This window comes from Solanum stenotomum, chromosome 10 (assembly GCF_019186545.1).
Source record: "Solanum stenotomum isolate F172 chromosome 10, ASM1918654v1, whole genome shotgun sequence".
NCBI lineage: Eukaryota > Viridiplantae > Streptophyta > Magnoliopsida > Solanales > Solanaceae > Solanum > Solanum stenotomum.
This window is the reverse complement of record NC_064291.1, coordinates 39,564,235-39,575,483: the sequence shown is the minus strand read 5'-3', so window position 1 is coordinate 39,575,483 and position 11,249 is coordinate 39,564,235. Positions and strand designations below refer to the sequence as shown.

General features: G+C 35.6%; 1 protein-coding gene across 2 annotated transcripts; it reads left to right on the top strand.

Moving 5' to 3' along the window:
* The first annotated feature begins 1,073 nt into the window (after positions 1-1,073).
* LOC125841777 (protein NONRESPONDING TO OXYLIPINS 2, mitochondrial) lies at positions 1,074-9,535 on the top strand. 2 transcript variants are annotated; one of them, XM_049520945.1, is made up of 3 exons: positions 1,074-1,310; positions 1,384-1,502; positions 9,188-9,535. In XM_049520945.1, the coding sequence occupies exons 1-3, from the start codon at positions 1,186-1,188 to the stop codon at positions 9,211-9,213; spliced, it is 270 nt and encodes an 89-aa protein (XP_049376902.1). In that variant the 5' UTR covers positions 1,074-1,185; the 3' UTR covers positions 9,214-9,535. The 2 variants fall into 2 exon arrangements, with proteins under 2 accessions (XP_049376902.1, XP_049376900.1); XM_049520943.1 differs by having other exon boundaries at positions 1,384-1,553.
* Positions 9,536-11,249: the final 1,714 nt, after the last annotated feature.

The window sequence follows — 11,249 nt, the reverse complement described above, 5'->3', positions numbered from 1 at the left end:
AGGGGGTAGGGGTGAGGGTGGGGTAAATAAATTAAAAATTAAAGTTGAAATATTTTTTTTTAAAAAAATTAATTTATTTTTTTTAACAAAAAAATTAATTGTAATTTGAAGTTGGATGAGAGTTTTGAAAAATGTCTTCCTTAATTTTTGAAGGAAAGTCATTTTCCTTAAATTTGAGGAAAATGAGTTGATTTGAAAAACATTTTCCAAAACATTTTACCCAACCAAACATGTTTTCCTTCATACCAAACACACCCTTAGGCATATTTAGTTCAACTAAGTAGTTAGTAGTTAGTTGATTAGCTAAAGGTAGATCAGAGGTCTTGTCCCGATGGACACTACTCAATCATGTTAAATGCTTCATACATCGACAGTCAGTCATGTATTTCAATTTTGACCTTTGTGTCATTATGCTTCGAAATTTTAATAATTTATTTTTGAAAAACTTTTAGTTGAAGACTTATTTTCTTTATCATGATGAATTTCTCAAAGAGCATGTTTGTAAATTATGCATTTAACTCATGTCTAGATGTATGTTCATGTTTCATGTTATGTTATGTGTACGCTCGGCCATCAATAACATCGAATGTCGGCCACGTCTAGAGTATGGTTCGGCGTGACAATGAATTGTTAGAAAAAACATATAGTGCAATAAAAATAGGCTAAATACACAAATAATCTTTTAAATTTGTTGGTAAATTTTTTTATTAGACGCTCAAACTACAGTTTATTTAGATTGAGCATATAAACACATACTAAAGTGTTCCTATTAGATATTTTCGACTCAAATTTTAGAATTTGTTTGTGCTTGTTCTCAAGCACCACTAGATAGATAAGTTAATCACTTAAAATATGTCACTTTCTTTAATTATACACATTAGCTTTAATAAATCCTCAAAACCTCAAACTTATTTCAATTGATATTGATGCCTACAATTTTAAAAAGATGACTTATTTTATATGATTAATTTATGTACATATTAAATGTTTAAGAAAACACACAATTATGTCCAAATGAAATTGACTAGTCAATTTAAGGAATTATTGATGTATCCTGCCATAATAATAGGGGTAAATTGATGTACCATGTTTATAGCCTATGGTACAAACAACCTTTTGTAAAACCTCACCAAAACCCCTTTCCAAACCCTAACATCAGTGCAAAGCTTTTGTGCTTCATCTGCAATGGCTTCTCGCTGTCGTGCTTTCTCAAGACCAGCAATTAACTTTGTCAAATCCACAATGAACAAACAATCAAGCATACCCACTTCCTCTTTTAACATTCCTCGCCCATTTCCAACACTCTCAAGGCAAGTCCTTCATCCAATGTATTGAAATTCTTGAATAAAGATTCAATTTTGATAATTGATTTTGATGTTTCAGGCCATTGCCTCAAATGGGTTGTCTTCAATCTCTGCTGCCGCTCCACACTGCTGTCTCTTCAGCTCGACTCACATCTTGCCTTGGTATTGATTCCAAGGGCTCCAGATCGTTGTCTCAGGGTATGCTCTGCAGTGCCAACCCAGGAGTTTGATATTTTAGAAACTGTATCTGTAAGCAAAACCCACTTAATGATCATGTTTATGTATCTCTTTGGTTTTACTTTTTGTTAACTTAGTATCAAGATTTTATCTTGGCGGCTGAATCTTTCCATATAATTATTTTTCGTTGTATATTAAGTATGTATTGGTCAATGGAAAGACGGTGGTTAGTGTTCTAGGTTGTCTGGTCGACGCAAAGAGAGTAGTTATATATACTGATAGAATGTGCTGTTCATATATGTTTGGACGAACGATGGCCTCTGGATGAAGTTATCTTCTTTGTCCAAATTCACAATATAGCCAAGGGGATCAGTTGACAGTTAGTAATTGTAATGGATGCTATTGATTGCTAGGAATATGTGGGGATCCTGAGAACTAAACTAAAATTTAAGTAAACTATAGTGCTATATGCTTAGATATCACGGATGTTGGAATTTTGGCCACTGGAAACATCTCATGGGTTATACCAAGTTACCAAAATCTGTCAGGGATTTAAAGCTGGACCAGAGAGCTGCTGGAGGATATAACATTGTATAGGTGGAGAACAATTGAATTGACTTTTACGGCCTTGAGTTTACACTGTGGGCATTTAAGCTTCATCTTTCACTCCTTTTTAATAGTCTTGTGTATTCTTGGATGGAGAGGCTGCAATTGCAGGGGACATAGATAAGATTGAGAGGCTGAAGAGGGTGCCAGTAGATAATTAGAACCAGATACATTGAGTTTAACGCGTTAGCATATCGGTCTCATTGTTTGCAATCGATAAGTCCTTCTATGTCGAAGGTAGCTTTAGCTAGTTCAAGTTAGTCATTCAAAATTTTGAAGGATTGCCTCATTTGGACAACTCTTCGCTACTGCGTTTGGTAATCTTCTTCTCTTGTGAGTATAGTAAGCACAATGGACCCCGGTCATAAATCAATCTTCTTGAAAGAAAATTTATGTAGGCAATATTGTGACAAGTTATACGACAACCTAACTCCAAGTAGAAGACACCCAACTAGTAGCACAACATCTGAGAATCTTCAAGATCCTTGATCCTAGAAACAGAATGAATCCAATTAGTAGTCATGCCATCTTTATATTCTGATTGTTATGTAATCACTTGACTTAGAGAAAATCTTTTAGATAGGTAAGCCAAAATTTTATTAATTTTAATGTCACTAAGTTTGTGTTGAATTTGCAAATGGTGGTACAACAAAAACTCAGTTTCTTGACTATGCTAACTTTTGAGGAAACTGAGAAAGTCTGAGAGACCATCTATTTCATTTATGTTCTTTTTCTTAACCGGAAGGACAAGATAGAAAGACAATTGAACTTTAGTTTGTGAATGTTCTTCACTTTTCTCTCGGAACATCTTAAGCTCCTGTTGTTCCAATGATCCCTACCATATACAAGTTGGGATTGTTTCACAAAGCATTCTTCTATCTTCACCAATTCTTTCCCTGTCTAACAGGAGTTCCTTGATTGTTCATGGCATAGCTCACCTTACTCTAAAAGTATTCAAGAACAGATGCCACATATGATAGACGACTGGGCAGTGCAAAAAAAATATTAATTGACCTTTTTAACTTCTCTTTCGTATTGGTAATACCAGCGTTGTGAAAGGCACTCACCTTTTGCCTTTGGTGATAAGGTGAGGCACCATCGCCTATCTCCAGAGAGGCGATGCAATTTCAAAATGGCGAGCTATGGCGACGTAAAGGCGATAGGGGACATGGCGAGGCGAGGCGACTGGCTTCGCCTTTTAATTTTTTTTAAAAAAGGTTTGATTTAATAATTAAAAGCCAAAATTAGGGTTCTTTTGGGTATTTTTGCAAACCTTCACCTTCACAAGACTTGCGCTCCTCTTCTCCTCAGTTTTTCGCGAGTCGCGACCCATTTGAGACCTTCTTCGCCACTGCTGCTCAGCTCAGGTAAGAGACCTTTTTTTTTCTTCTTATCTTCTAGTTCTTCTCTTCTTTTCTTCTTCTTCTCTACTCTGTTTTTCAATTGTAGTTAGTTATTGAGTGCTCTGTTTCCAGTGGTACTGTGGTAGTGACTAGTGAGCAATATAATCATGATGAAGAGGATGTTTATCTTGATTTGGAAAATCTTGTAGAAGAATAGACTTTTAGAATTCTAGCATTGCTTGTCAACTGTCTTATGAATTATTGAGTCATTTAAGTTCTAGACTTTTAGTATCTACTAGTAGTTTTGAATTGAAATATTTGCTAACATATATTATTGCTATTAAGATTTTGAAAATAAATATGCAATTAAAATTTTAAATTTTTGGTATTATTTGGCGTCTCAATTCAAAAAGGCGAGGCGCTCGCCTCGCCTTGTGGCGAGGCAGGCCCTTGTCGCCTTTCGCCGTAAAAAACACTGGGTAATTCAAAGGCATCTCTTTTCTTATGATATAGGTCAGCATTTGTTCATAATTAACCATCCAAGAAAAGCATGCCATCATGTAATGAGCTTTACACTTCCACAATATCTTCCAATGCCACTTTCCTGCCAATTAGTGGTATTCAGTATATATATATATGTAACATGAGCTCACATTAAATTTTCAATCCTTTCTTGGGATCCAAGTAAGAATATCAATTACATTCGGGAAAATCTAATAATATTCCAGCTCTGATAAGAGTTGAGAGATTCTTCCTATAAATCCTATTGTCTATCATTGCAAATCCTTCTAAAACTTATATCCCCCAAATTAGCATTCTACATTTATCCGAAGTGGCATTTGTGTTTTAAGAAAACTAGGCATATCAAGTGTTGCTCTTTTTTGTGGTGACACTCTTATCCACAATCAATTTAAAACATAGGTTTCCTGCCATTACACAATTTTGTGCAAGTGTTTTGCAGCAAACTTGTGTAGCCCCCTAACTTGTTTCCTCACACAGCTCCCATCGGTGGAGGATATTGAGCATGTACTTCGTGAATGATTTTTCCCATGTTTGTCCTCAATCATCTGTTGTCACAAAGGCTCCTTCCCTAATTATATATCCAAAGCTATTTGGAGAAATTAGTTTTATTATGCATCCAGAGATACTTGTCTTCCAATTCTTCTTCCCCTCCCCCCAATCTGTAGCAATCCTAGTTGATTTCAACAAGTTCGCCACACTAGAGGTTGATACAAGAACACAAGTTCTATCGCCTATTCTTCTTCCAGCCAGTCGATATCAGGAACTCAAGCGAGGGCTACACTATGCATTCAAGATCAAATACTGCATAAAAAAGAAATCCTTGCTTACATCCTTCTTTTTCCAAGTTAAATTTGGATTGGTAGTAAGTAGATTCTGTCCTCCAGTACAAAAGTATAAACTAGAAATTTCATCTTGAAGGATTGAATTGTTCCTTTACGGGTCTAGCCAAGCAGCAACTAAATGTGGATTCTCACCCTTGACTCAGGTTCTCGCTTTGAATCCCTAAGAAGTTCAATGACATCTTCTGTTATTATCTTTTTCTTCAATGTATTTGTTGGTATTCTATTAATTCCTACCTTGAATAAATGGTTGAATAAGAGTGAAACAAAGCTAAGAAATGATTCATTTTGTTTATATCTAGTTAACTAGATGGAAGTCTCCCTTCTCCTTGTTTCTTCTCTATTGAAAGTCCTTTCTTATTTTAATCGGTCTCTTATCCACTTTAGCAGGGATGGGAAATGAAGACGTGTATGTAGGAAAAGTATTAGACACTATTAGTCAAAAACTATCCTGTCTCCAAGGGAGAAGTACTTTATCTTCCAATTACAAAACTTTTTTTCCACATATCTACAGTATCCCTTGCCGGATCTCTGTTGCCTTTGTTCTTTGCTCCTAGGGAAGCCCTAAATAAGTATTTTGAGGCATCCAACACAACAACCTAGATTCTCAACGAGGTTATTTACTACTTATTACCAATTAACTGGGAATATGTGGCTCTTAGTTGGGTTGATGTAGACTTGATGAGTGCCAATACCAATAAGATCACCCTTTAATACATTAATTTACACTCTGTCAGCATCTAAAGTATGTGTCATCTATATACATGATGCGTGGAACTTATGGAGAGGTTGTTCTCTCATTATCTGGCCTAAACCTTTCTATCTATTCCATTTGCTTTGCTTTTTGCTCAAATCTTTCATGACCATATTAACAAAAAGGAGATAGTGGGTCTCCGCGCCCTTAAGCTCCCTATGTATTGGAAATAAAAATCCTTCTAGGGAAGTCATTGATTGTAATTTGTAACGAAGAATCTGATGAGGGAGATGCAAAAATAGTTTATTTGATCCATTTCCACCATAGTATCAGGTGTCTTTAATTAAAAGTAATGGGGAGATCAATGATGACATAACACATCGTATTAGTGCAAGATGGGTGAATGTGAAAGGTACTGCCTAGGCTTAAAGGTAAGTTCTATAGAGTGATGGTTAGATCAGCAATGTTGTATGGGATGGAGTGTTGGCCAGTCAAGAACTTATGTTCAAAAGATGAAGGTTGCGTAGATGAGGATGTTGAGGTGGATGTGTGGACATACTAGGAGAGATAAGATTTGAAATGAAAATATCTGAGAGATGATAGGAGTGACTTCCGTGGTGGACAAGTTGAGGGAAGCGAGGTGAGATGGTTTGGGCATGTGAAGAAAAGTGTAGATGCCCCCATGAGTAGGTGTGAGAGGTTGGCAATAGTGGGCATCAGCCATCAGGAGAGGTAGAGGTTGGCCGAAGAAGTATTTAGGAGAGATGGTTAGACAGGACATGAGACATCTTGAGCTTACCGTGGACATGACACATCTTGAGCTTACCGTGGACATGACCTTAGATAGGGGAGGGTTTGGAGGTCATGAATTAGGATAGAAGGTTGGTTGGTAGTTGAACACTCTCGCTTTCTTACGAGTTAGGCTTGATGGTCTTACTTGGACCTTCCTTCTTATTAGTGGTATTGCATTATCCTTGTAGTTTCTTGTTATTTGGTTTCGGTTATCACTTGTGCTTGGTGTGTGCGTGCTTCGATTATTGCATTTTTAATTGTCATTATTGTTCTTTCCTCTATTTGTTGTGTACTGGTCTTCATTTCACATTATTTCGGTGTTGCTATTGTTCTTGTTTCTGCATTGCCTTTTCCTAACTGCTTGGATATGCTTTATTTTAAGGCAAGGGTCTATCGGAAACAATCTCTCTAGCTGTATGAGTTAGGGGTAAGGATTCGTACACTCTATCCTCTTAGACCCACCCCACTTGTGGGATTATACTGGGTTTGTTGTTGTTGATCCATTTCTCACCAAAACCCATCTCATTCTGTTTATTAGTCAAGGCCTATTAATAATAACTAGTGTGCAAGGTGCTCAACCCACCTCTGGATGATGAGCTAGAGTAATTTATCTCCCCCTACCAGTTCACAAAATGCATGGTCAATAAGAGAGCTCTAATTATTTAATACTAGTTCTTTGACACATGAATTTCCAATCATTAGGATACATGATTTCGGAAAATCACATCAATGTTAACTAACATGTTGTTCTTTTTGCACAGATTTACGCACGAATCGACGATTTAAATAAAAAATGAAATGATATGCATTAAAGCATCAAACATAGATATTTTTGTGTAACAATAAGATTTTGAAAAACATATCAACTATTTTGAAAAGAAAAAAGAATTAGGTATTCTCCTTAACTTACTTCGGAGAACGTACAAACAATGAACAAAACAAAGTGAAAAAATGATAACGAATTAATGCGCATTTGCGTTCATATATGCATAATGCATCAAATTAATGACATAAACTCATGAACAAAAAGCAATAATTTTTAATCTATTCACATCAAACAACAGAAAATAAGTTCAGTGAAGAAGTTACCCTAAAATTTTAGCTGGATATTTGGAAAAGGAATAAGTAGTACATTTTTTTTGCGGTGTAAGAAGTCCAGGAGAGAGGAAATAAATTGATTTGAGGTGTGAGCAAAGTTTGAAGGATGCTCTTGCTGACTAGAAGCAAGACCTTTGTGAGTCTTCCTAATTTCAAAAAATTTCAAACAAAGAATGATTTTGTGGCCTTCTTTAAATAAAATTTTGTATATACTATAATAATGTATTACATATAGTTTGTAATGGGATGGGTTTGAATAAAGCGAATTGGATAGTGAGGATTAATATGCTGACGGCTGACCCAAATAGTTTGAGATTGAGGGCATAGTAGTAGTTCTTGTAGTAGTATTGAGTGATCGAGAATTGATGTATTAGTAGCTAAAGTAAAAGGTATATGTGTGTGTATGTGTTGGTGCCTGGGGGTGGAGGTGCTTAGGTCTTTGGTCTAGTGGAAAGACCACAATGCGTGATGAGTGGGTTAGACACATGTTAGAGGTTTGAATCATGCCTGGTAGAGAGGTGTGCCCATCATCTATTGAGCTCCGAACGTGTGCCCACAGGTCCCTGGGTGCAGATCTAGAGGTTAGATCCTTCGTGATCGAAATTTTAAGATTTAGGGGTATGGATACGGGTGCTGGATTCTGCCAAAAATAATTCACATATCTAAAAATAGAGTTATATGTCCAAATTATGAAAAATTATGTGAAAAACTTGAGTGGTATTCTGAAGAGAAAATATGTATCAAGAGAAGAGTCCCCGAAGGAGATAAAAGGAAAAGGACTGTCATAGAAATTTCTATTACAAGGTATTTCATTTTCTTCAATTTGACCTTAGCTTTTGTTTTGATTACAAATATCATTGTATTTGTCCCAAATTTCTCCATTGATTTCGGTTTAAGTACCCAAAATCAGTTAACCAAATTCTATAAGGCTCCCACACCCATGTCGTGTTAACACGGGTGCAGCACCGAGATTGAAGTGTCCGAGCAACTTAGATTGCACGTGTAATGTGTGTTATTTTTGAATTGTTCTAATCTACTTTATATGCTATCTATTCATGGATAAGCATGAAAATGTCATTATGAATTTATGCGTATCATACTTCTGAAAAAAGCTATGTGTATCCTGATGATTTTTTATTTTTTTTGGTCTACAAGGCATTTGATATTATCTGACTATAAAATGTAAAAATTGTCTCATCCAATATCATGACAACCATGGCCACCATTGTGCCTTTTCTGCCGTGATTGGTTACGGCCTCAAGTCAGATGTTTGTTAGCATCAAATTTTCTAGAAATCACGTATCATTATTTATGACATTGTTATGGTCAATTAGTATCACTATGTTAACCATGTCTTGCAACTTTAGGAAGTTGAAATAAATTTGCTCATTTATCCCGTTAATCTGCCCAGAAATTTCTCTTGCTGATTTGCCTTACACTTCTCATCCTCACCATGCTTAAAAAGTAATATCCTTTTGCTTCTACTTGCCAAACCAAACACGGAGGCTAATCAGCTTTCAAGTTTACGTGTGCCCAATCATTTGATTTTCCAGTGTTATGGTTACTTCAAGTAGGTGCTCAGTCATGTAGTTGTCATTTATGTCTTATACGTGTCAGATCTCTAAGTATTTGTGATGGGCATAAAAAGCAAAAGAAATGTAGTCCATGAAATGATAACTTGGTTGGCTAATAAACATCAAAGTGCTCCCTGAAGAACTGCTGCTTAATTGGGTTTTTGAAGGATTAATTTAATGTTATTTTTTACTTTATCAAGTTTAATAGATATTGCTGACTCATGTTCTCTTTTACCAGAGTTAGGACTCTCAGTGCCTCGATAAGAGACTATTGCTCAAGGAAGAAGAAGGTTGTTTAATTGACAATCACAAATTTTTTATTAGCTGATGTCCTTCCAAAATTTTCTGCAACATCTGTTCTTAATCATGTATGATATTGACAGCATGCAACTTCTGACTTTTGCCTCAATTGCCCTGATTTTTTATCGCTATTTTGTAAGATATTGTCCCTCGATTTGTTTAGAAACAATTTTGAAGTAATAATGTTTGTACTCGTGCCATACTGCTCAAGCTGACATCGTTAAAGCAGTCTTACCATGAGCCCATCTCTTCTTTTATTAATCCATTTTAGTTGCATTGTTTGTCATGGAATGTCTTCAAGGTGTTAATATTATATTTTTTTCCAATCCCGCGAGAGATATTAGGTATTCTCTACAGCAAATCTACTTTTTAGCTAAATTTGTTTGATAATTGGTGATAGTTTTAGCCAGATGAAATGGAAAGGCCTAAATACTTTGTTGAAGAAGCTGAATTGCTTAATGAAAGTGTCTTTGTTTAGTAGTTATGGAAACGTGAAGTGCATGTGAGGGGGTGGGATGGTTGATATTTTTGTCTCCTATCCTTTCTAAAGGTTCTTTGCCCACTGCCATCTTGTCTCCATGATCAATTGTCACTCTTCCATCCTGGAGTTTTCTTCATCAAATCCCTTCCCCCACCTTACCTTTATGACATTTTGTCTATTTTGGTAGGGAAGAAAAGGGTGGGCAGTGGGGCAACCATGCGGTCTCAAGTTCAATTCCCAACCGAGACAAAAAAACATTAAGTGATTTCTTTCCATTTGTTCTAGCTTTGGTGGACAATGTTACTTGATACCTCTGTTGTTTGTGGAAGGTGATGGGTATCTCGAGGAATTAGTGTAGGTGTGCGAAAGCTGGTCTTGACACCAAAAAGAAGGGGGGGGTGAGGGAGAAAAGGGCAAAAATTGGGGCCCTTTTTAGTACCCTGTACTCATTTATAATTTGGTTTGTCCTACCATCTTTATGGGTGCCACAATGCATTGTTGTGAAATCATGTAAACACATCTTATCTAGGAAGAAAAGTTAACTGAATTGGTTCTTGGTGCTGGGCTTGGATGGTATAGAAGTTCCATCATACTTTGGAATATTGCCTTTTTTGGCAGAGTTTCCTGATAATTAAGTGTGTTTGGTATGATGAAAGTCATTTTCGCGAAAAATGTTTTCAACCCAGCTTTTGACATAACAAATTTTATGGATATAGATTTTTAACGTTACGACATTTTCGATGCAGCTTTTGACCTCTATGCTTTATTCTCAGTACTATCTATGGTCATATACTACACATGTGATGATGAGTCCAAATAACAGAGTTTAGGGAGGTAATTAATTACTTCATGAGAAGGTGGATGTGATGTTTCTCATGTAATTTATGAAAGTTTATGACTGTAAATGCTTAGAAAATCATTTGGGAAAATAACCCTACCATGCCTAGTTAAGTTTTGTATATGGAGAGGATAGATATTATATTCGTATACCCATAAATCATAATAAAGTAGCTGAATTAAATAAATACTACTACTTGAGAAGGAAGATTCTTAGATTTGAATTAATCAGGGTCAAAGCTATATTTTGATAATGAGCTGTCTTCATAGCTTTGCACTTTGAATCCCTTGCTAATTCACTTCATTAGTCTTTTTTCTTGTAGTTCAAAAAATGAAATTATTATTCAGATAGTTGAACTCTCATCAATAAGATAAACGTTTAAACAATCAATTAACTGAGCTACTAAGATACCTCAAAACAACGCCTTTTCTCGTATCTATGAAAGTTTTTTCCTTTATTTTTTTCCTCCAAATATCTCAATTTTAAGTTACTCTGTATCGATATCATATAAACTATCATTGCTTTATACTTCCTCTGTTTCAAAATAAATATTTTTTTAGAATATGACACATCTTTTAGAAAAGTTAGTTAGATGACATTAATCAAAGGATAATTTGTCATTTGTTTCTTCTCCAATTTTTATTAAACCTAAGATATTGAAAATTTTATTAAAGAAGAGGG

Coding starts and splice junctions, on each gene's coding strand:
- LOC125841777 (XM_049520943.1), top strand. CDS start 1,186: ATGGCTTCTCGCTGTCGTGCTTTCTCAAGACCAGCAATTAACTTTGTC. Junction 1,311..1,383: donor CCATTTCCAACACTCTCAAG/GCAAGTCCTTCA, acceptor TTGATGTTTCAG/GCCATTGCCTCAAATGGGTT.